Source organism: Ornithodoros turicata, chromosome 3, assembly GCF_037126465.1.
Source record: "Ornithodoros turicata isolate Travis chromosome 3, ASM3712646v1, whole genome shotgun sequence".
In the NCBI taxonomy this organism is placed as follows: Eukaryota; Metazoa; Arthropoda; class Arachnida; order Ixodida; family Argasidae; genus Ornithodoros; species Ornithodoros turicata.
The window spans coordinates 54,852,705-54,878,154 of record NC_088203.1 but is presented as its reverse complement, the minus strand read 5'-3'; the positions used below and the strand labels follow the sequence as shown (position 1 = coordinate 54,878,154).

The window sequence follows — 25,450 nt, the reverse complement described above, 5'->3', positions numbered from 1 at the left end:
CAGTGGAAGGACGAAAAGGAAATCCTGAAAGTTAAAGTTGAGCAGAATCTTTCTTATACTGCAGCGAAGGCACAGGTGGCGTTTTCTAGAAAGGGCTCGTACTCCGAGGTTATGCGCAGGGGAGTGGCGCCACCTCGGAAATCTGTGGAGACTCAGACTGAGTCCCCACACAACACTCCCAACACAAACGTTGGGGACACAGCTCATGTGTCTCCCAAGGGAAACGTGGCCTGCCCAAGGGCTGGCCACAAGGAGGTCGCCAGCCCCAATCAGGCTGGCAATACCTCTTCCGAAGGGAATGGGGGCGGTGAGGGCTCGGTCCAAACCGTACCCCAGTCGATGGATGTCGATGACTGCTGCACGCCGCAGAAGTCATCGCCAACCCCTCAGAATTCCCCAGATCAACAGAAGGGGAAACAGCCGGGTCGAGGTAGAGGACATTCGCAGAAGGTGTCACCGAAGGCACCTCCAGCCAGGGTGCAAGCGCCCTAAGTACACCAAACATGCTGAATACGCAAAAGATTTTCATGCAGTGGAACTGCAGGGGAGTGCTTCCGAATGTTGATGATGTGCATGACCTCCTGGAGGCGCACAGGCCAATTGGCGTCTGCCTCCAAGAGACGTATTTGAACTCTGGACACACAAATCCGTTCCAACACTACCAAATGTTCAGGAGGGATCGCCCGGTGGTTTCGCGATCCTCAGGTGGAGTAGCGATTCTAACATCCCGGTCTATTGCTGCAGTTGAGGTGCCGTTGACAACAACATTGGAAGCTGTGGCTGTTCGATTGAATCTCTCTACACCACTTACGCTCTGCTCAATATATCTTCCTCCTGCAGCAGATGTGCAGCGACAGGATATCGAAGATCTCTTAGACCAGGTGGCAGCCCCATTCCTCATTATGGGGGATTTTAATGCACACAGCCGTTTGTGGGGATGTTCAGATTTGGACTCGAGGGGCAGACTTCTTGAGGATTTACTCCTCCGCCACTCCATCACACTCCTGAACACAACACAACCAACATACTGCAGCACATCAACACGGACATTCTCTGCATTGGACCTTTCTATCTGTAGTGCGACCATTGCACAAGATCTGCAGTGGCACGTGATCCAAAACCCCTATGGCAGTGACCATTTTCCAACTTGGGTCGAGTATCAGTGTGACGATGCTGTACTGTGTACGCGAAAACCCCGCTGGAGGCTGCAGGATGCGAACTGGGCGGTGTTCAGCGTGCTGGCTGACCTGACCCTACACAACACTGACAACATGAGTATCGACGAGGCCAACGAATTCATAACAAACACGATAATACATGCTGCTACACAATCCATATCCAAGACGTCGTCCTCTCTGCCCAAGCGTTCAAAGCCTTGGTGGAACGACGACTGTAAACGGACGCGCAAGGAACAACAAAAGGCGTGGGCTCGTTTGCGTCGATACCCGACAGTTGACAACATGATCCAATACAAAAGGAAGCGTGCTGCAGCCAAACGCACAAGGGAGGAGGCCAAGCGCAACTCGTGGAAGGAGTTTGTGGGTACATTGAACTCCCGAACTCCAGCCAAGGTTGTGTGGGACCGTATCAATAAGATCTCCGGGAAATACAAAGGGTTTACAGTGCCTTGTCTTTCACAGAATGGCGTTCCCTGTACGTCTTTGGAGGAACAGGCTAACGTGCTTGGCGGACACTTCGAACACGTCTCTAGCTCCTCGCATTACAGCCAGCGTTTCCTGTCACACAAAACTGTTGCTGAAAAACGCATCATTAAACAACCTAAACAAGATACAGCACCTTACAATATACCCTTCAAAGCACATGAACTCCAGAGAGCCTTACAAGCAAGAAAGAACACTGCACCTGGCCCTGACGGCATACACTATGACATGTTGCGGCATTTAACACCCCAGTCGCAACAAATCTTACTCCACTTTTTTAACCGTGTCTGGAGAGAAGGAACTCTTCCGTTGTGCTGGAAGCTAGCCGAAGTGGTTCCGGTTCTCAAGCCAGGCAAAGACCCATCTGCTGCTATTAGTTATCGCCCCATCGCATTAACCAGCTGCCTTGGGAAGACTTTCGAGCGCATGGTAAATGCAAGGCTCGTATATGTTTTGGAAGAGGCAGGCATCTTTGACAAACACCAAAGTGGTTTTCGTTCGGGCCGAAGCACCCAGGACAACCTACTCCACCTAGAATCACAAATCAGAGAGGCTTTTGCTCGAGGGCAGTTCTGCGTGTCCGTGTTTTTTGATCTCGAAAAGGCGTACGATACCACATGGCGTTTCGGGATTCTGCAAGATCTACACGCATGTGGCATCACGGGGTGCATGTACAGGTGCATCGAGAATTTCCTCAGAGATAGAAAGTTTCGTGTCCGTCTGGGCTCGACTTTGTCTGACGTCTTTGTACAAGAGAACGGGGTTCCACAGGGGTCTGTGCTGAGCGTTACGCTATTCGTTGTGAAAATGAACACGATAGCGAGAGCCATCCTACCTGGTGTCCAGTACTCCCTTTACGTAGACGATGTCCAGATTTCCTACACAGCATCAAGTCTTTCGACAGCTGAGAGACAGGTGCAGCTCACGATCAACCGCCTTTCTAAGTGGGCTGATGAAAACGGCTTCAGGTTTTCCGCGCAAAAGACAGCGTGTGTTGTCTTTACTAGGAAGCGAGGCACATTTGCTGAGCCCTCGCTGCTCCTCGGTGGCAACACACTACCAGTTTCTGATGAGCAAAAATTTCTGGGGGTGGTGTTTGACAAGAAGCTGTCTTTTGTGCCACACATAAACTATATAAAACAGAAGTGCCTGAAATCCTCCAACATACTCAAAGTTTTATCCCATCGATCGTGGGGAGCCGACACAGTCACACTGTTGCGGGTCTATGACTCGGTTGTGCGATCAGTAATTGAGTACGGGAGTGTCGTGTATGGCTCGGCGCGGCCTTCGGCATTGAAGGTGTTGGACCCCATCCACCATGAAGGCATCCGACTGGCCACCGGTGCCTTCCGGACGTCCCCTGTGAAGAGTTTGTATGTTGAGGGCAACGAATGGTCGCTCGAGAGACGGAGGCAATTTGAACATGTGAAGGCTGCGCTAAAGTACAGATGCCAGTGCGATGACCCAGTTGTACACTGTAGTGTGAACCCCGCTCTGGAGCGACTCTTCCTTGCAAAGCCCTCTGTTGTACCCTCGTTTCCGCTTCGCGTGCAGGCGGCGAGTTCCCGTCTGGGATTCAGTCCCTTTGGCGTTCCCCTGCAGCAAGCAGTCCTCGATGCTGCGCCTTGGCAGAGACATCTCATACAATCCAATTTAAAAATGACACAGTTTGACAAACAATCCACTGCACACACTGTCATTCTCCAGGAATTCCTGGAGATTCACCGTAACTTCGGGAACCACCATGCAATCTACACTGATGGGACCAAAGTAAGCAATGGTGTGGCGGCCGTTGCCCTTGAAGGTGATTCTATTATGACGGCACGCCTGAACACGAACGCCACAGTTTTCACCGCAGAGCTTTACGCGATTCTCCTGGCTCTGCGGCACATTCAACAAAACGACCTTCAAAATTCAGTAATTTATTCCGATTCGCTAAGCTCTGTGCGTGCGCTGCTTTCATTCTATGACAGCAAGAATCACCTCGTCAAGCGAGTACGAGCGCTTGCGACCCAACTTTGTTCCCGAGGCTTTTCAATCTGTCTCTGCTGGGTCCCCAGCCACACTGGGATCCCGGGGAATGAACGAGCCGACCGTGAGGCTCGGCGAGCGTTGGCACAAGAGGAGTCAGCTCTAGGACTACCCTACCAAGACATCCTGCCAGTGTTAAAGAGAGCTGTCTGCACACAGTGGCAGCAGGAGTGGGACATGGAAGAAAATAACAAGCTACACCTCACACAGCCACACGTTTCCCCCCCGCATCGGACTGAACACATCAACAGATCATCCGAAGTTCTTTACGCGAGATTGAGGATTGGACACACATGGCTTACGCATCACCACCTACTCAGAGGTCAGGATCCGCCAGCTTGTGCGCACTGCGGTGGCAGCTTGACTGTCTTGCACGTACTGGCATCCTGCCCTCACTTCGAACACCAACGTCAACAGTATTTCACCGCATTCTACAGATACCATGTCCCACTCCACCCAGCCCTTCTACTGGGTGACACTCCTCTTGTGCCGTTTGATAACGTCATTAAATTTCTGACCACATGTGGGTTTCTTAGTCAGATGTAGATGATAAGCATTGCTCCGCTTTTATCCAATATCACTGAACTCATGTAAATATCTCATTGTCACACTTTTGTCACACATTGTCACACTAGCTTGCTTGTTGTCGTCATCCTCTTCTCTCTCTTATCCTCGTCAATCTCATCGCTCATACCTGTAGATAGATTTTAACTACCACACACTCTCTCTCACATCATCTTTCCCATAATCATCTCCGACACGCTCACCATGGTTTTGGCGCTCTATGGCCTTTGTTGCCTTTGTGCAATTAAACACATCAATCAATCAATCAATCAATCAATCAATCAATCAATCAATCAATCAATATACATGATACCACTTGAATGCTACACAAGCTTCTGCTGCACTGCCAGAACACCACGGCGGACAGATTTACCTTACTTCACCTCAGAAAAAGTATGCACTGTTGCACACATGATGCTGTTTGAATGTCTCGAAAAACATAATTTATGACCAAAAGACATCAACTGGAAGATTTCGATTTACCTTAGTCAAAACTGAGAAAAAGTATGTGCTGTTGCACACATGAAACTGCTTGAACTGCCCTCGAGCGCTCTGGAAAAACACCTTATTTGTGACCAAAATACAACAGCTGAGCCAACATTGAATTTATACCTTACTCAAAATACACAAGATTTGCTGCCGTGCATATGATACGATGATACTGCTTAAATGTACTCTGAAAGCGCTGCCACCTCAGGCATGGTTGCTCTAAGCTAGCGAGCAACAGCAAGGGTATACGAACACAAGAAGTCGAGCACAAGTGATGGAATGCACTTGATTAATCAGAAAATGAAATGTCTCAGTACCAGGTGTCACTGTTCCGCCAACAAAAACAGATGAACTTTGAAGGGGCGTCTAGTTGGCACTGGTGACAGCCGTCAGCTTGAAACCCAGACGGTGATAGTTGAGACGTGGAGTGCAAGCTTTTCAGTGGTGCCAGCATGCCTGCGAAATCATTTAAGAAATAAGGCAATTCCAAATCTGTACTGAGAATACACCCGCTGGGGCGTAATCTCTAAAGGATGAAGCAGTAACCGACAGATAGCGTATTTTTCTCTTCTACGTGATGCAATTTGCACCGCATGACTGACTTGTCTAACATATTACGCGTCTTACCTTTATCTGCTGCCTAGTCCTGCCCGTGCAATCTCCTGCTGCAGATAAGGTTGGCACAGGATCCCGGACGAGACATCTTCGGCTTCTTGTGAAACAAGTTGCGCATTGCTTCCGTAACATTCGTATGAGCCAGATGAACAGATCAAATCGCTCCTTTCGAAGGTGGCACCCAGTCGGAGTTGTAACCGATTGTTGCAGTCAATAGATTTCTCTTTCGCCTTTCGGAAAATTGTGGTTTGAAACATTGGAACTGCATGCTGAAGTGTTCTCGCAGACGGGAGCAAAACGCTCACACATTCTCGGCACGCAGCACAGAACACGAATCACACCAGGAAGTCTGTACTGGCCTAGCAAATGCTTTGCAGTCGAAGGAAACAAAACTCACGTTCCTCGTGGGTTATGTGAAGTCCAGAAATATACTGGCTCGCTAATAGCGAACTGTTCATCACTTCCCCAATGTGAATCTGCGCAGCAGACGGCTCGGCAGAAGAAACTGGCCGGCTTGGCGGAAGAAACCAAGCCAAAAGTCATGCCAAGCCGGAGCGCGGGCAGACCACGAATGTGTCGTCGACACAGGGTTTGCGGGCCACAAGACGGGATGTCAGTGAAACTAAAAATTCACTTTTTCGGAAAACCGCGAGGAGTTTGGAATAACTATTTTGCATACATAATCAGTGTTCCCTTATGAACACATCGTGTGAGTACCATTCCATTCTGTGACACTCGAAAATCGGCGTAGCTGAGCTTTAAGAAAAGAGGCTTAATGCCAAGGGCTTGCTAAGCTGCTCTGAATAGGGTTGGGGGCTAGAACAAAAGAGAATCCCTGATTTCTACTAGCTTGGGCTCCCAATCGAAGTGGAAGAGGGAAGCAGCCTCATTCCCAATAAGTTTGAATGATTTATTCAACTGCCGCCACCTAGTTCATCAAGTAAATTTGCGGTATTGTGTTTCCAGACGCATGCAATTGAATGGTGATGTTTTCGTCGGAGTGGTGGTGTACGAGACTGTCACTTTCATGAAACAAACTGCAATTCACCTGCTTCGAACGTAGTCCATTACGAGAAGATGTACTGATGTCAACAGAAGGTGCTGTAAATGTTTCACTGTGCGTCACCACTTCAGCAGAGGTTGGCTCATCTGTGTAATAGGCAAAGCATTGACAGGTAGCTGGGAAGTATTTTTAAGCCTACACATTTCACACAAAAATACCAGGTCTAAAAAATTCCAGCCAAGAACAGTGCAAACTTACCGGTCTCATTGCTATCAGCATGATGACCTCTTGATCAGCTGCCAGTAACCGCAGAGCAGCACTCAGGCCTCGAAAGGCAGATGTCGTTGCTGTGGGCTCAGGAAGTGCGCACCTTGCACATGTATATGTGGATGGCACAATATCTGCAAATGTTGACACACCATCCAGAATGGAAACAGTAATGTCGGGGGATCAGGTTACTCAAAATCAGAAACAAACGTAGAGCAGAAGCGGCCTTTGAAGAGCACCGTTTGTTGCCCGATAACCTATGGCTTTTACCTGCTGCTCACACACGCAGAGAGAACTTGGTGGGAGTCGTCCTCCTTTGGGGACATTATCAGATGCACTCAACACTATATCAGTGTTTTTCGGACTGTGCAGACCTCTTTTAATACGAATATTACATTTATCATTGTATTAGTCACCTTGTTCAACTCCTATTTTTGAGACGCTTTCGCAGTCCATTTCAACGTCGCTCGGCATACCTATCACTGTCAAAAATAGCATCGACACAAACAAGTAGCTGACATGTTCGTTCCTTATTGCTTTATTGTCATTTATTATAATTTATCAGTTGCAAAAGGAAGAAACAAGCACCGTTTCTCGCGCGATGACATACCATTTGACCGTCGTCTATACCTACCATAGTACATAAAGAGCATTCTCATGCAACTTCTTACCGAACTTTTTTGAGCAGGGTTGCATGAAGTTCGCGGCTCTTTTTCCAGGAGATCTCGAGTCTTCCGTAGCTGCGCTCTTAAATATTTGTTCTCCTTCCTCAAGGCGTCAACTTCTTTATCGCTGCTACGATCACTGGTGCTGTGCCTCTCCAGTATTTGTTTAAGGCCTTTGTTTTCTGCCATCCTAACGTTTGAAGCCCTTTCCTTCTGTGTAGCGCATTTTGACGGCTGCAACGTGCAAACAAACAAAGAAGAACACAATACGTGTAAAGCGAGACAACTACAAAAGAAATGGTGACGTGGAATGTCGACGTTTATGAACGCAAACATGACAGCCATAGCACGACGAGACAGACGCTGACAGATATGAAATGACCAGCATCTACGCTTACCGCACACCTCGTTTGACCTCGACATTCCTCCTCAAAGATCTCTGGTACTGGTTTAAGCATTGCACATAGAGCCTTGCAAAGTTCTTTCAAAGATTCTGAAACGTGGAGCGGTAGCAATCAAAACCAAGTCAGATTGGCAAACAAAACAGGAAGAAAGATGGAGCGCAATTCGTGCCATCAAGTTCATGAAACCTGTAGCTTACCTTTCAGCATAGTTACTTTCGCAGGATAGTAGTCTTCTACTTTTCTATCTTTGCTCCGCCAGTAGGTGTACACAACTTGTGAAGGGTCGAAATCATCGACGGAAGCCGGGTTAAAATTTCTAACCCTCGTCACAGGCACAATTGCTTCCACCGTGTCCTCGTCTTTTGATGTGGGATACATCGTAATTTAGCAACGTGAAAATACGTACGCAATGGGAGAAGTACACAAGCACACACGGACTAGATGAAACGCAGAACAAAACCACGTGTTCTTGACAAACACTAAAAACCAACGCGCCACGGCTAGCGGCTAGTTTGAAGCCAGTAGACATACCAGCAATACAGACAACAAAGCGACATGTGTCCCCCATGCGACGGGATGCACTTGTCGCCAAAGTCTTTTTCCTGCAGTTATTTTCCTTTAACGTAATTTTATTTTTATAGATGCATTCAGGCCTGTATATTTCCAATGTGCCTCGTAACGGACAGCTATCATGTTTCCAAAGCATGCATGCATGAAGGCATGTTTGAAAGCAAAAGCTAGCAGTCAGAAGGAACGTGAACGCAAAGAAAGTAAAAGAATCCCACTGCACACTTAAAGGGACTGTCGCATCCGGAACCGTGGTTACGAATCCAATACCAATGTGTTCGGTACACTACCACGAGCTATTTGCCAAATTTTCTCCTTCCAAAACGGACCGGGTGATGAGGAATCGAATTTAAAAGATCCGGTTTCGTTTTGATCCTCGAAAGCGCCAGCGCCAACAACATCGCGTGACGCAAGGTGGAATCTGGCTAATCCGCTGTGAAGGACGCTGTCGTCTGCCGCCAAGTCTGGTGCTGCTTTGTTTTTTTCCGGCACGTCGCCCCTATTCACATGTGACACTTTCTAGTGACGCGGATACTATCTCTACGCTCGCATCCTTCGCGTGAGATGTCGTTTGGAAACCGACGCAGCGTTCCTGACTCCCGGAAAACTTCCTTCGCACTTCGAAAACCTCGATGTTTGATTTCGCACGCCATGGATACAGCTACAGCCAGACCCCAGAAGAAGCGAAAGTTGGAAGCAGCTACATCACTAGCGGGTATCCAGATGAAGCAAGGAGTGTTCACGCTGTCCGTGTATGCTCCTCGCATTTCACCGATAATGTGTACCTGGATGAGAACATCATGCAAGTGCAACTTGGATTGACACAAAAAAGGAACGAATTGAAACTTGACGCCGTTCCGACAGTGTTCCACGAACAAAGCGAGCCAGCAACTTCGACAGTAAGTCACAATGTCTATGTAGTTTCCCAATCGGATCTGTCACTCTTGCGCGTGAATAACTTAGCAGCAAAAGACGAAATCGGTACAACGTAAGGTATCCCCTAACCTATGATTAATAACTAGATAAATAAAATACAATAAATAAGTAAAAGAACATGATGTCATTCATATGAACGTGATTGGCTTTTCTCGTTGTCGGACGCGTTATCATGAAACTTTACCTGTTACTGAACCTGTGACTTTTGTGGAATGTGGTAGTCATGATTGGTTTTCATATAGGTACTCATCCGGTTCCTGGGGAGCACAGACGCCGCACCAACACTTTGATTGTTTCCTGCGTCGTAGTGTGAATGTCACGGGATTAAGTATTGAACACACCGATCATGAACGTACCTAAAGCAGTGGTCCTGAGGCTCGTTCTGTTGCGCTAACGTAGCTACGGCGCGTACATCACCAGCGACTTGCAGAAGAAGCGGATCCGTCGAATATGGGCCGTCATCAAACATGTATATTCGTCACGGGAGCTATTACTAAAGGCATTTGAACAGCACGATTCGCCACTTCCGCGTTCCGAGTCCTCCATCTCGGTATGTGCCTTCGCCTTCGTCTCCCTGACCTTGCTCATGCAAGCTGCAAGCCGCGGGGACTCCTCTGGCTCGCCGCGTTCTTATTGGTCAGATTCCTTGTGACGTTGCTAAAGATTCTCAGCAGGGAGTTCCGCTTGACGCCCGCATCCGTCGTCTGCTGTAGCGCCGCTTACACACGAATTATGCAAAAACTATTCCGTCGATCGGAATGGGACTTTCAGAGTCATGGTCAGTGAAGGACGGGGAATCTCATTTCACTGTGGTTTCGGAATCGATCTGTGGTCGATGCGACTGTCCCTTTAAGGGCTAAACGCATGGAGCGTTTTTCCGACGTTTTCAGGACGCGCGCGCGCTCGGCGTGCGTGTGACCTCGTAAAAACCAGTTTTTCAAAGCACGCGGAGGGCGTACGCCCGAATCTGTTGACTACAGATATTCGCGCGCGTCTGGCCGCGTTTTCCGAGAAGTAGACAGAACCATGGCCGTCGTGCGGCAGACAAGGTGGCGTATCAGCAGTTCGCATAAATTTTTGGGACATTATCTATCACACTAAATTTACGTGAACATTTTAATGGTATCTGGAATGAAGGAACGCAGGAACCACAGGAAAGAGCATCTGCAAGGTAAATATAGATGGTGCGAAGCTTGCATTGGCCACCACGTCTTCAAGGGCGGCCATGATAAAGACCGTCAGCACCATCCATCTGTTGCGGGGCAAACTACAAATTCCGTCATAATGACGTCACCTGGTACGTCACCATTACGTATACACCATTTTTTTAGGGTCAATGGGAGAAGGGGAGAATAGCCTGGAACCAGCTCCTTGCGGAGCTCCTTTCCTCCTCTCGGGCTGTGAAATGTGGGCGTAGATAGGGCACCTGCCAGCCTTTCTCGGTTACGTGCGTGAGAATTAAGTATTTTTTCGACGCTTCGGTGAAGTGACAGCAACGTGGTCAGGACGTGGCATGTCATACGCTCACGAGGGATCGTCTGGGCACCATTGTGTCGTTTTTGGGTGCACTAATAACCAGCGAAAACGTAAACTGCTTTCGCAAGAGGTCTGCGCTGAGCATAATGTCCGGCGGGATAGCTGTGGTTGCGGCATGTTTGCGCTGCATCGTTTCCCGGCTGACGAGCAGCTTCGACAGCAATGGTTGGTATCCATCAACAGGAAGAACTTCGAGCCATCGTCTTCTTCGGCGCGCGTGTGCTCGAATCACTTTGTTGACGGAAAGCGTACTCCGTTGAATCCGGTCCCCATGCTGCACATGGGGTACGCGAGGAAGGTTGGTGAACGGCGTGTTCGATGTTCCCTCGGTAATGCTGCGTTTCCAAGTTTGTGGACATTTTCAGGTGTTAGTAGGAAGACGGCGCCTTGTCAGAGTGAGCTACGAACCACCAAAAAAGAAGGTATGTTTATTCGACCATTGGAATAGATCGGACCGTTGCAGTTTATGTTAATGATTCGTACTACAGCAAAAAGTAACGCTAATGGTGCAAAAGAAAGGAATCGGGAGCGGAGGTACAGCAGATGAAGCGTTGCCTCAAGTTGTCCAGTGCGAACCTGAAGGCCACATTGACAGCTGCGACATGGAGGTTAGATATTACACGTGATCATTGCCTTCCTATTCCTGTGATTTCCTCTGACAGAAAATGTATTTAAATGCCATCTAGCTCCCGTGCCCACATAGAGAAGAAAGTGCGCAACCTGATGTGTCCTCACTAAGTGAACTACAAATACAATACCGGGAAGGTTTCCAGGAAGCCGCAGCGACAAATTCTTGCAACACACAGGTTGGTTCCAGTGACCCATCACAATGAGTAAAAACAATGTTGCAACCAGTAACCAGTTACAATGTTGCAACCAGTAGCTTCTCTAAGCTCACCCAGTAGTGACACTGGAAGTCTGAATAATGATCTTTGGTAATTATTAGGAGGCTGCATCTGAAGCACTGGAGGATACAGACGATCCCATTGAAACAGTAAGTCTGGCATCGTATCTGGTCTACATCAGGACGATGTTTTGAATAGGTAGTGGAAAGCACTTCAGTGCAGATGCTTGAAAATGGTCTTTATGCTAAAAAGTGACGACCAGAACCGTGTCACTGATGCGCATAAGTTTCTTCACTTAGTCTCCTGTGAAGACTCCAGCATCCTTTGAGCAAACGTGCCACGTGGCAGCTAATGAAACCGTTCCCTTCTCTGCTGCTGCTGTTCAGGTTGGTATATTTCTACAGATACTGTGACAACTGCACATGTTTCATATCAAACTGATTATATCTGAAGTCCAAGTTACTAATCAGTGCTGTTGCATCACGATAACACTCTTATGGCCTAATCTCACATTCTACCAGGACACACCGACACAGCTCATGGCAGAAGGTTTAGAAGGTACCGATACCAGAAGAGAGGTATGTAGAATGGGTTTAATGGAATTTGCTTGCGACGTCATGCAGCATCCATGTGTAATACCGTATCTTACATAATTTGTTGCATGCATAGTCCCAAGAAGCCAGGAAGTCTAACTGAACCAAAAACTATTACTTTTGGCTGAACCGGCCGAATAATATTTTCAGTTAGACTCTCTGCAAGAAAGAGGGACTTATGAATTTTGCTTGGCAAATTGTTCCATTTCTTATCGGGACATTTCTTTCTACCAAAGGGAGTCCTTGGCAGCTCATCTGGTGATCATGTATATGCCAAATCAGCACTTCACCACAGTCCCCAGAGGCATGCCATGACCCATGACATGACACCTGATGATATACAGTTCTACACTGGGCTCTCACATGAGGTTTTCATCAACTTGGTGCGTGCTGTTTCAGTAGTTGACCACAAGAAAGGGAGGCAGCTTACCCTGGAGGACCAGGTACTGCTAACCTTGATGAGGTTACGGCTGGGACTATTGCTTGGGCACCTCTCTAGGATATTTAAGGTGTCTGTGACCTGTGTTAGTATGACAATCATTCGTACAGTGAACAAACTGTGCAAGGTGATGGAGCACATTGTTATGTGGCTGCCTGCTTCTTACATACAAAATAGCATGCCTGAAAGCTTCAAGGAGAATGGATACAGTAGTACAACGTGTATCATAGACTGCACAGAAGTTCCTCTGCAGCGACCAAAGAAACTGATGGCCCGAGCCCAAACGTACAGTGCATACAAGGCAAACAACACCATCAAGTTTCTGACTGCTATTGCCCCAAATGGGTTCATAATGTTTGTCTCGCAAGCATATGGTGGCAGGGCGTCCGACAAGTACATTATGAGGGACTCTGGAATAGAGGAGAAGCTTTCTAGAGGCGATGAAGTAATGGCAGACAGAGGGTTTTCTCTTAGCCTTCATTTGCAGGTTGAAGGTGTGAAGCTGAACGTACCTGCTTTCACAAAAGGTAAGTGACTTTTCTCATTTGGTGAGACCATCTGTTTCATAGAAATCGACCTCTTCAGGGAAAAAACAGCTCAGTGAGAAGGAAGTCACAGCAACAAGGAGGATTGCGTCTGTGCGAATTCACGTTGAGCGGGCAACTAATCGTATCAAGACATACCCAATCCTGCAGCATCCCTTGCCAATCAAGTCCAAGGAATTAATCAGCAAGATTGTTTTTGTTTGTGCAGGTTTGTGCAACCTTAAGCCTCCACTAATTAGAGGCCGTGAAACTGAAGCTGAATAATGTAATAAAAGCAAAATGTTGCAGTATCCTTTGAAATTGTGTCAGCCTTACTCGGTCACAGAAAATAAAAGACAATTTATAAAAATCTACAATAGTGTGCACTAAATGTTTCAGATTGTCGGTAAAGCACTACTAGCATGTCTAACAAGAAGCGAAAGCACTAGAGTTTTGTTATTGCCTTGTACATGGCGCTTACATTCCATTCTTCATTTTGATGCTTTTGTTCAATAATCGGTAGCAATGCACAGAAGTAGAATTTTCTGAGGCGCACAACTGTCCGAGATAAAAATGCGGCATCAAGTGGCACTTTGACAAGTACATCCGTTACTTCCCCACTGCTACTGGCTGTCCATACATAGAAGTAACATTGTCTCCTTCCGGAGCACATCATCTGGAACTGCACCTGGGAATAGTACCCATTTGGACCGTTTTGTACAAGCACATACTCATTCGCACTGGACAGTTTTACGTCGTACTTTCCTTTCTCAATCAGCATCCTGCAGTTGTCGACATGTGGGCACTTTATCTCCAGGATTGCATTGTCTGACTCAATGACACCATCCGGCGATGCCGCTAGCCAAGGGTAGTCCTCGCTCACAAAGATCCCACAGCGGGTTACTGCAAGCCCTGTCTTCCTAACGAAGTGGTCACGAGCAACACTTTCGCATCGTTTGCCATGATTTGTGGCAGCATTCCCAAAGAATGATGGTGCCACAATGCTTTTTGCTGCCTTCTCAAATGGAGTGGATTCTTTCTTTGGCACTTTTCTGATATTTGAGGCAGTCATCCTCAGGCGGCGTGCTTCAAACCAAAGCTCACTGTCTTGACTCCGTGTACGGCTTTCAAGTGCCTCCGCAGCAGAACACGAGAGGACAACAAAATTGTTGAAAAACATGTCGCATGGTGCACAATCGTGTGACAGATCACTTCCTCTGTCATGCTTTCCATGGTTTCCAGCTGTTTCATTCTGGCACGGCTCAACTGCTAGCGACTGGATGACTTGTTCCGGTGTTTGGGGTGGAGCATGGAGCGTGTGGTAGAGCAGAGTCCCTGAGAGCAAGCAGACAAAACAAAAAACACATTAATAGTGGAGCGACATATAATGCAAAGTAATAGGACATTGCAGCATGCTACTGCAAGACATAATGAAGTCACAGACTGGTTACAGCAAATTTTTCACCTGAAACCCTCATCACAGCAAAGTCGCCAGGGCTAGTCAAAGTGTTTTAAAACCAGAGGAAGCAGTGTCGGTAGATTACGACAGAAAAAAGATGTTGAAAACAAGCCGGTAAAAAGAAACGTAAGGAACACAAAGGTAGGGACAAGGAAGGACGGTACATTAACAAATTAAGAGAGCACTATTCTCCACATGCGGTACGAAGCAACCATAAGGTTTGATATTACTCAAATTACCTTTCGTATTAAATAGAAATGAGACCGGTGAGGTCCTGACAAATTCTGAAAATTTCTTCTCTCCCATCGGTGGGTCGGTTGCAGCTCTCTGACGTTTGTCTTTTGGCACATCACTGTCAACCGTCCGCTTTTGTAGCCTGAATGTAATGTCTTGTAATACGGCTGGCTCGACATTCCGCTTTGTGCCTCGGTTCCATTCCATGGTGGTGTCTGTACACGAAATACCTGTCAGGCCTTTCGACACAGCGAGGTCAACCTTCCACAGAATTGCACCGACGTGGCTGCACACCTTGGCTTGGCCAGCCATGCATGTGCACCCAGCAGTCACAACCATGCCGCTGTATTTTGCACAGGCCCAGGAACAGTGCGGTTTGTTGCTGACTGACTGGGACGGCCTCACTTTGCCTTTCACGTACACGGTATCATTGTTGATTCTGTGTGCCATCAATTTGTCGACCCAGCCGCACTGCAGGTAGTTATGAGATTCCAGGCTCTTGTACGCCTTGGCTTCTTGCAGATCACACGCTTTCGACTGCAGGAGGTAGCAAATGATATCTGCGGACGTGATGCTCGGCCAGAGTTTCATGTCCTCGCTCCATTCCTTGATATCGTCGGGGTGTGCGTAGTGCTGGCCATCTAAAATCACACATAAAAATAAGTGTCATCAAAGAGCAATCACATCGTGACCGGTGTACTAAGTTGTTATAGGAGAATTTATTGACGGTAACAACATACAACACACCCGAGACACTACCATGTACTGTACCATGTACTGGACATGTACTGTACGAAGTTTTCGTCATTCCCACTACCGGCTAGCAAGGGCCGCTAATAGCTTAAGCGGACATTCATCCTTACATGATGAACACAAAAAACCGAAGGCAATACGGGAAACTAAGAGGACAGCAAAATCCAAATTTTCACACGCAGGAAAGAATAATCTTACTAAATCACCAGCCTGATCATTGACTTTGATTGATCCCAACTTCTCAAAGCTCAACGTTAGGTTACATACAGACGCACGATTTTGGGACAGATGCCAGCATGTGTACTATCTTTGCCGGATATTTGACGTGCATAAGCAGAAGCAAAGTCTCACCTGCAATCGTAACTGGCGTCTTTGGAGCCAACGATACCGACGAGGTCGAAGCCATGCCGTCATAAAAAGTTGCCCAAAGCAGCTTTTATTGCCGATTAACAACAATGTCGAACAACAAACAGCGGAAATGTTAGACAACCAACAGTTAACAACAATAACAAAACAGTAAATAGAAACAACGAGTCCGTAAATCAGGAAACTATGAAGCGCGAACACGAAGAAACACAGGCCCAGCGGGATTCTAACAGCCCAGTATGGAGGAGCCGCTAGACGTCGTTAACGTCGCCTTGGAAGAACAACATGGCGACCCACAGCGGCCGATTTGTAAAACGGTGTATAGCGCGGGGCGGGCGCTCGCGCTGCGCGTGCGTTCCATCGCGACGTCGAGCCGCGGAATGTCAGAACCGCTGTTGAAAGCAAATCCAGGAGCAAAAACAAGAGAGAAACTGATGTTCTGAGGCTGGAACAACATAGAAGGGACAGATACAAACAAAGCCTCAGTTGCCTAAGAAATCAACGATGAGAGAGATGAAAGTCACTGAAAAGGTTAGCCAGCTGTAGGGATCGAACCCACATCTTCCGGATTACCGGTCCAGGGCTCTACCAATTGAGCTAAGCTAACACGCCTCTCCAGCGACTTTCGGGGTGCGTCATCTGAAAGGGACGACAAACCAGCCACTCACTCTCACTCCTTTTACTCTTATATTTTTTGCTCACTCATACACACATTCATACGACGGAAATCGACGCAAGCGCCACATGTTGAACAAGAGACAAACTGATGTTCTGAGGCTGGAACAACATAGAAGGGATAGATAGAAACAAAGCCTCAATTGCCTAAGAAATCAACGATGAAAGATGAAAGTCACTGAAAAGGTTAGCCAGCTGTAGGGATCGAACCCACATCTTCCGGATTACCGGTCCAGGGCTCTACCAATTGAGCTAAGCTAACACGCCTCTCCAGCGACTTTCGGGGTGCGTCATCTGAAAGGGACGACAAACCAGCCACTCACTCTCACTCCTTTTACTCTTACATTTTTTGCTCACTCATACACACATTCATACGACGGAAATCGACGCAAGCGGCACCTGTTGAACAAGAGAGAAACTCCGCAAAGAATGATACCGTCTCGCACATTTGTGTGCGGAGTGTGTGTTGGAGTATCCGATCGGCTCTTCATCTGGCTCCAAGACTTCCTTACGGACCGAACTGTCGCTGTCCGTACGTCCCAAGGCCAAAGCCCTCAGCATCCTGTTCCTCAAGGAGTCCCCCGAGGAAACATTCTCAGCCCGACACTCTTTAACGTGGTGATGGCCGGCCTACAATCAGTAATTCCTCGCAAAGTGTCGTTCTCCGTGTATGCAGATGACGTCGCCCTTTGGACAGTAGGAAAATCACGCCCGGCTCTCCAGCGCCGCCTGCAGCTCGCTTTAAACAATATCCATACGTACCTCACGCACCTCGGGATGGACCTTTCACCCGAAAAGTGTGTCGAGCTCCCTTTCACGCGTAAAGCTATGGCCAATTTCCCACTTTGGCTTGGTTTAAAGAAGCTAGAACCAGTACGCTTTCACCGCTTCCTTGGCGTGGTAATCGACTCGGACTTGCGCTGGGCTCGGCACATTAAACACCTTGAAACTAAAGTGCAGCGATGGCTCCCCGCAATCCAACATCTTTCTGGCTCAGGATGGTGCTGTGATCAGCGTTCCCTGCTCGCGGTTCACGCGGCATTGGCGAGGGCAACTGTGCTTTACAGCCTTCCTATTCTGCACAGGATATCAACAACTTCATTAAATACACTTCGGTCCCTGTTTGCTCGAAGCCTTCGTCGATGCCTCGGAGTTCCAAGAATGGCTGAAACACGGCAAGTACTGGCTGAAGCTGGTGAGCTCCCGATTGAAGTTCTCCGTGAACGGGAAACGGCTCGGCACCAGGGATAGGCATAAATACATTTTTTGAGTATTTAAATATAAATACAAAATACTTTGTTGACAGGGGTATTGAAATACTCTTCATAAATAGTTTTCAACATGAGTATTTAAATACAAAATATAAATACTGTATTTAAATACCGGTAACTACTACCATAAATACTGTGAGGAAGATGTCATCTGGAATTATAGAAATAATTATGATCATAAGGACAAATCAGCAAGAAAGAATAGCATTTATTTGTTAGATTATCATGGCGATTTTAATATTAGAAATTTCTCGAAGACTGCTTCTTTTAGGCATCTTCTGTTCAGCCGTACAATCAGATGCGCAAAGGCGAACAGCATCTCCACAGGTGCCGATGAACAAATGCTTGTATTAAATTTGACGAAGATGCTTCGTAGAACAATGTAATTGGGTAGTCACGACCGTTCTCCGCAACAACAGTGAAAAACTCGCCATCTAAAATAGTTTGTCGCATGCGCATGCTAGCGCAAACCCGACATAATTGCGCCCCAAACTGGCCCTTCTTCCCGAAGGGTCAAATGCAGGACAACTTTAAGATATGAGTCAGTATATTCTGTATTTAAGAGTATTCATAAAGTATTTACAAGAATAAATACCCGAAAATTGGTATTTAAATATAATTATAAATACATTTTTCAAGTCTGTATTTAAATACAAAATATAAATACATGTATTTATATTTAAATGGTATTTTAATTACAATGTATTTAAATACTGCCCATCCCTGCTCGGCACTACCTCCGTTTGCATGCTCACATTCCCCGCCACCCGCTACTCAGGAAAATTCGATACCGCCCTGGAAGCGACTTCTATCGAGTAGCGCAGAGGACACGCCAGACTCTCACTGGCTTCATAACTAAGGACACTATACCGCCGGAAGCCCCCTGGTCTCTACCGGTACCGCCCACTTTTGTACGCCTCCCAAACCTTCTGCAAAGAAGAGATCAGGTCCCCCCTCAAGTCCTCCGAGCCCATTTTCATGCTCTGGTAGACGAGAAGTTTTCTACGTTTACGGCAGCATATACTGATGGCGCATCCCGAAACAACAAGTCCGCCTCAGCCTTCGTCATTCCATCCGAAGGCGTCGTGCACGGAAGACGCCTTTCACATCCAACCTCCTCCACAGCTGCGGAACTCTATGCCATCCTTTTCTTTCTACAACACATCGCTGATTTTCCACCCCGGGAATGGGCAGTCTTTACAGACTCCAAATCTGCACTTCAAGCAATTGAAACTTCCGGCATCCGAGGCCCATCCGCACCCCTAGTCACAGACGTGTTAATGGCTTACCGCACTATCTACGCCGCAGGCCACAGGATAGTTCTCCCGTGGGTTCCAGCCCATTGTGGTGTCGTGGGGAACGAGCAGGCCGACAGCGCCGCAGAAGCAGCACTCTCGTATCGGAACCGGACCCGTATTGTTCTGCTCAGAGGAGACCGCCGTTCAATTCTGCGACGTCTAGTGACACCCTTGGCTTCCCGCCAACGGACAACCGACATCCTTCCCCCCTCTATGTTGAACAGAGTTGATCCCACGCTCGCTTTCCGCATGCCACGAAACACATCTCGTCAGGATGCTGCATTAATCCACCGCATGCGCCTCGATGTGGCCTTTACAGCTCAGTGGCGTTACCGCTTGTGACAAATAGATTCTCCCCCTGCTGCCACTGTGGTGCTCTTGAGGATCTGGAGCACATTCTTCTTCATTGCCCTCACTACGAACCTTCCCGAACCACACTCTCCGAGTCTCTTCGTCAGCTGGACTCTCGCCCTTTCTCCCTACCGAAATTGCTTGGTCCCTGGCCCAATCCAGCCCAGCAACGCTCTGCGCTCAAAGCTCTTCTGACATTTCTGGACACCATCGGACTTCGATCGTTATTGTGACGGGGCTCGTTATTTCATTCCCCCCATTCCACCCAGCAATGGGGTAGAGTATCGCCTGTTGCGATGAAACTCCCCACCCTCCAAGGCCGAAAATAAAGTTGTTGTTGTTGGACGACAAACCAGCCACTCACTCTCACTCCTTTTACTCTTACATTTTTTGCTCACTCATACACACATTCATACGACGGAAATCGACGCAAGCGGCACATGTTGAACAAGAGAGAAACTGATGTTCTGAGGCTGGAACAACATAGAAGGGACAGATAGAAACAAAGCCTCAATTGCCTAAGAAATCAACGATGAAAGATGAAAGTCACTGAAAAGGTTAGCCAGCTGTAGGGATCGAACCCACATCTTCCGGATTACCGGTCCAGGGCTCTACCAATTGAGCTAAGCTAACACGCCTCTCCAGCGACTTTCGGGGTGCGTCATCTGAAAGGGACGACAAACCAGCCACTCACTCCCACTCACCCTCCTTCCACTCTTACATTTTTTGCTGACTCATACACACATTCATACGACGGAAATCGACGCAAGCGGCACCTGTTGAACAAGAGAGAAACTGATGGTCTGAAGCTGGAACAACATAGAAGGGACAGATACAAACGAAGCCTTTCATGTTTCATCAGAGCAAAAACTCAAACAATTTGTAAACAGAGAAGAATCAACACTAGCGACACGCGTGCAACAAAGGATACAGGAGACCAGGTGGGGGCTTACTTTTTTTTATCACAGGTAAATTCGCCATGCTGTTGTAAACAGTATAAATACCCACATGAGACAATTGATGTTCTGAGGCTGGAACACAGTGACTTTTCCGTGACTTCCATCTTTCATCATAAATACCCACGACAGAATAATGTGCAGGATAACCAGTATGACTGTCCATGTACTGAATAAGCACGAAAGGATAATGTACAAATTCCAGCAAACACAGGTGGGGCCCAGGACCTTAATGTCCAATGCATGCTGCTATAGCTGTCCTCATGTACATCTGGAACTTTCCACATATCTCTCGTACAAAGAAGGTGGAAGTGAACATTGCACTTGAAGATCACATTATATGATATTTGCATACTGTGTGGTGCTATGTCTGCCCAAAGTTTTTGGCACTGTAACGAATGCTATGGGGGAATAAGAAGGCACAAGTCCATTAGCTCATTTTAGAAGTCTGTGATACTTTATCTTGCAAAACAGGCACAACAGTATCAGCTTCCAGCAATGATAACCTTGTTCAGTGTGTACACACCCTGCTGATGACCACTTATACTTTGATTACAACAGCAGTTTTGTATTAAAGGAATGTCAAAGCATCGACAATGTTCTGTGCTTCTGCTATTTTGTGCACATTTTGCCATGTGGTGTAGGTTTGCAAGCTGCACAAGGTACTTAGCCCTGCACATAACTGCTCCTACATACTTGCACACAACCACTGAACTCAGCGCAAGATTCAAAATATAAAATTGCGTGCTAGGGATCTATGTACACAGGTATACACTTAATACGTATCAAAGAATAGGCAAACTGCTGAAGATTCAAAATAGAAAATGTATGCTAGGTACCTATGTACACAGGTGTACAAACAGTAACCATATAAATAATTGGCACAGACTACTGAACTCTGCATGGCTGTCAAAATACAAATAACACAGTAAGGAGCTATGTGCAAAAGTGCACTTTGACAAATCGTATGCTTCACAGGAATGGAAGAATTACAAGAGATCATGTGTAACCTAGATTACAACTGAAAGCACTGGATAGACAACAGAACCATGCATATCCCTTTGCATGGAAAGAAAACTTCTGGTTACATCACAACAACGTGCAGAGATTACGAACTTAGTCTCGCTGCCTGCTGCAGTGCCTTCTGGCTTAAAGGAGTACAGAGGGCCATCCAAAAAAATTTCAGATTAAGACATCTGATGAAAGTGTGTGTGTCATTATACCGAATAGCGCGAAAGGTTTTGATGTATGCAATTTGTTTCCGAGATAAAAACTGACATAAACATAGCTCCGCGCCTTCACCCTTAACTCGCCACTCCAGCTATAACGAGGATGAGGAGGTATGATGCCACGTCACCGATGACGGCATAAGGAGACTCGTTCTGGTTTGCCGGTCAGTGGGGGTCAGCGCATTGTCCCTTTGCCGCCGTAAACCTGTTTTGCAAGTTTTCCCGGAGAATTGGGGATAGAAGGAGCGGCCGAAGCATTACCGAGCAAGGAGAAAGGCTTTATCAGAACCTCGAACAGCCGAGTAGCAGACGACAGCGGAGTAGCAGACAACATTTCTCTAGGCCAATCAGCGACAGTTCTCCTTATAGCATCAGCGCGAGGTTCCAGGCAGATCACAGGCTGGTACTGCTCTTCACCACCGTTGCGCACGGTCGCTTTTTGCGGCGTATTTTAAATTCAACTTCTGCGATAATTATTACTCTGTGGTGTAAATTACTTCGCATGGTGCATCTTACTGGCAAACTTAACAGTTTTATAGGAAGAAAACTGGGTGTTAAAAATGACTTCTGTGCTACTTTAACGTACTACTTCGTACTTCCTCATTCCTTTCTCGTGCAAACCAGAACAGTCGTACCCTCAGAAAAAAGTGAAATAGATCATCATACACTGATGAAAAACACAAACTCAATGTCTTTGGCACAAGTATGTCCAACGCTTCACACAGCTTGAACCTGACCCCTTGGGTAGTGAGGAATGTCTTAACGTTGGCTTTGAAGGCTTCCTCACACGCACCCACAAACGTCGCAAAGGCAGGAAGAGGAACCGACAGTTCCAAAGTCAGTACTGTCCACATTCTTGACACTCAAATAAAGCAATAGCTGGCTACTGTTCTGAAATGTGGACTTGAAAGTTGGACTTGGTGGTTTGAAATTGAAAAGACGACGACGAAGAAGAAAACGGTTATGAACAGTCACAAAGTGCGACAGTCACAAAGTCATGACAGTGACACAAAGTCAACGTACAGCAAACTCGTAGCTAACAACATGGAGAGCGACAGGAACCGGAAGAGTACTCGGCTCTGTCTATAATCTTACGTATTACTAGTAGACCGCGCGAATTGCTACATTAAAAACATGCATATTGTATTAGTACAGACATTATTCGCCCCTCCGATTAAATTATTTTTGTTTACCTTCGTAGTGTGCCCCTCAACAACCACGCTCGCATGTGTATCATGAAGGGCGCAGGGTTGCTAACACAGATTTCGTATTTTTTCCCGCCTTCGCTACCATTTATATTTAACTTAGCATCTGCACGTTCTAACAGATATTTGTGGTCGACGAATATAGCAACAGTGGCGTGCGTCACTCGCTCCGTACGCGTCCCATGCGTTTCGGGTGGTCGCCTCGCTGGCGTTTCTTCGTCGCGTGTGCAAGGCCATGGCGTACGCGCGACGTTTTGACGCTGAGAAAACGTCCATTGCGTTTCGCCCTTTAGATTATTCGGCGACGTTATTGTGAAAGCTGTTCTTAGTTCTACGCTGAACTAAATAATATCAGGAAATTTAGCACCCGTGGTTGTTTGTAGTCACTATCATCATCATCGTTATCAGTTTCCTTGAGCTTCGCGGGCTACGATAGGACATGCCGCTGGTGAATTAAGTGTTTATATTTCTTGCTTTGCGCTGTCTGATCCTGCGAAAGGCACGCGTACGCGCTTGCTCATGCGTTGCGGGCGTTCTCAGCTATGGATCCTTTGGAAGCTGCCGAAAATGACCATGAGGCAAGGGGAGAATCGAATTCCAACAGTTCCGACACATAGTCACGGACGGTGAAGCGGAAGAAACAATACTTGAATAAAGGCGCTCCCTTTATCATCCCACGGTCAACAAGGTACCGCATGAGAAAACAAGCAGAACGTCAAGCCTCGCGGCTCAGCAAAAGTTTCCCTGATGGGTGACCGTTGACACGCGGGTGGAGCGCAACGAATTTGGCGATGAAACGCTCCCAAATTCCAGCACAAAGAAATCTGAGGCAATTGCCCTGATCATTTCGTTTGCTGTTGGACATGGACTAACGTGGACAGCACTAGATGATTTGTTAAGACTCGTCAACACATTGTTCGGATGTGAAGTTGTGCCACGAAGCATATGTATGCTGCGAAAACTTTGGAATCGAAACCCAGCGACACGCGTCAAGCATCATTATTGTGATGAGTGCAGTTGTTGAACAGGCCGACCAAGGGATTGTGATCCGTGTAGATCTTTACCAGTCTTCCTGTAACGAATTGTCGAATATTCGTTATCCCAAAGATGACAGCAAGGGCCTCACTGTCAATTTAAGCATAGTTCCTTTCGCTTCCTGTCATGGTTCCAGCAGCGAAAGCGATCGGAGCCTCTTCTCCGTCATCCATGATGTGTGATAAGACGGCTCCTAATCCGTAGGAGGATGCGTTTATGTTCGAGGTGATAGGGCGGTTTAAATCGTAGTGAACCAACAAGCGGTCGTAACGCAAAAGCTGCTTGACTTTGTGAAACGCAGCCGAGTGCTCTTCTGTCCGCTTCCACGTGGAATTTTTATCAAGTAGTCGATACAAGCATTCTAGTTCGGTCGCTTTGTTTGGCAAGAAATGGTCATAGAAGTTGAGGAGTCCCAACAAAGTCTGAAGCTCCAATTTATTCGATGGTTCCTTTGCCTGCTGAATAGCGTCGACTTTGACTTACGTTGGGCGAATTCCTTTAAGGCGTAGAAATAGTCCGACGTAACTGTGCTGCGCATCCGCACGCTGCACAGTTGCGCTACGCCGCGGGAAATCACACCCTCTATAGTGCAGCGGCTAGCGCGGCCGGCGGCCTTCAACGCGCTAGGACGTCGCTCGCGCAGAATAGAACATGTTCTACTATTCGCCGACCGTGTTCGAGCAGTCAGACCAGCGCTGTCGCGCTGCTGCAGTCAGCGCGACTTTGCGCATGCGCCACAGCCGCAGGCCACTGCTGACGCGCGTCTGACTATACACGCATATTTCCCGACTGACTTGGTGTAGCGTGTCTGACTTCGGCTGTCGCTGACTGCGACACCAAAAACGTCAGCAGACGTCAGACTATATCTGCGCCTTTAGAGTCAACTCGAAATCCCAGGAATGCGATTTCTTGTGCCGCAAGGACGCATTTGTTTTCGTTCAGGTTTAGACCCGCTTGGCTTAATCGCACCAGAACTTCCGACATTCGGCTGTCGTGTTCCTGAATTGTGCGTCCGCTTACGATCACGTCGTCCAACAAGGCGGCCACACCTGGTATCCCTGTCAACAGATTTTCCATGACTCTTTGGAATATCCCCGGTGCCGCCGAAATCCCGAAAGGGAGGCTTTTTACGCGGTACAGCCCTCTATGCGTGTTTAAGGGACTACGAAATTTCCCGAACCCCCACATTCTTCTTTTTTTGCGGGAAACTGTTCTTCCCACCGAGAAACCAATACGCCAGAAATTTTTCCGGGCGACATCGCTCCACTCTGTGAGAAGCGCGCGCCTGAAGCAGGCCCTCACAGCTCCCCCTCTTCGCGGCTCTAAAAAAATGTTTCCACGTCACAAACACGTGGCATTACTCCGTCAGGCATCATAGTTGATACCCATTGGCGGAAGGAGGTTGCGCGCTCCGCGATTGGTTGGCAAAGTTTCAAAAGAGCATTCTTTCGCGGGCTGCCGATCTGGCGGGCAGTTACG

The 25,450-nt window shown here is 47.4% G+C and overlaps 1 protein-coding gene and 1 long non-coding RNA gene across 2 annotated transcripts in view; both read left to right on the top strand.

Moving 5' to 3' along the window:
* Window positions 1-25,450, top strand: part of LOC135388482 (uncharacterized) — a 278,759-nt gene that overhangs the window by 242,679 nt on the left and 10,630 nt on the right. The window lies entirely within an intron of this gene.
* On the top strand, window positions 9,733-13,424 carry LOC135387678 (uncharacterized). Its single transcript, XM_064616781.1, has 8 exons — window positions 9,733-11,160; window positions 11,227-11,346; window positions 11,425-11,544; window positions 11,685-11,732; window positions 11,883-11,969; window positions 12,105-12,161; window positions 12,413-13,142; window positions 13,201-13,424. Exons 1-8 carry the CDS (start codon window positions 11,071-11,073, stop codon window positions 13,422-13,424), a joined length of 1,476 nt encoding a protein of 491 aa, XP_064472851.1. The 5' UTR covers window positions 9,733-11,070.

Bases quoted from the DNA above. Each gene is read 5' to 3' on its own strand.
- LOC135387678 (XM_064616781.1), top strand. From the start codon at position 11,071: ATGCTGCGTTTCCAAGTTTGTGGACATTTTCAGGTGTTAGTAGGAAGA. The intron at 11,545-11,684 runs GTTGGTTCCAGT...GGTAATTATTAG, and splicing joins CAAATTCTTGCAACACACAG to GAGGCTGCATCTGAAGCACT. The intron at 12,162-12,412 runs GTATGTAGAATG...TTTCTACCAAAG, and splicing joins GTACCGATACCAGAAGAGAG to GGAGTCCTTGGCAGCTCATC.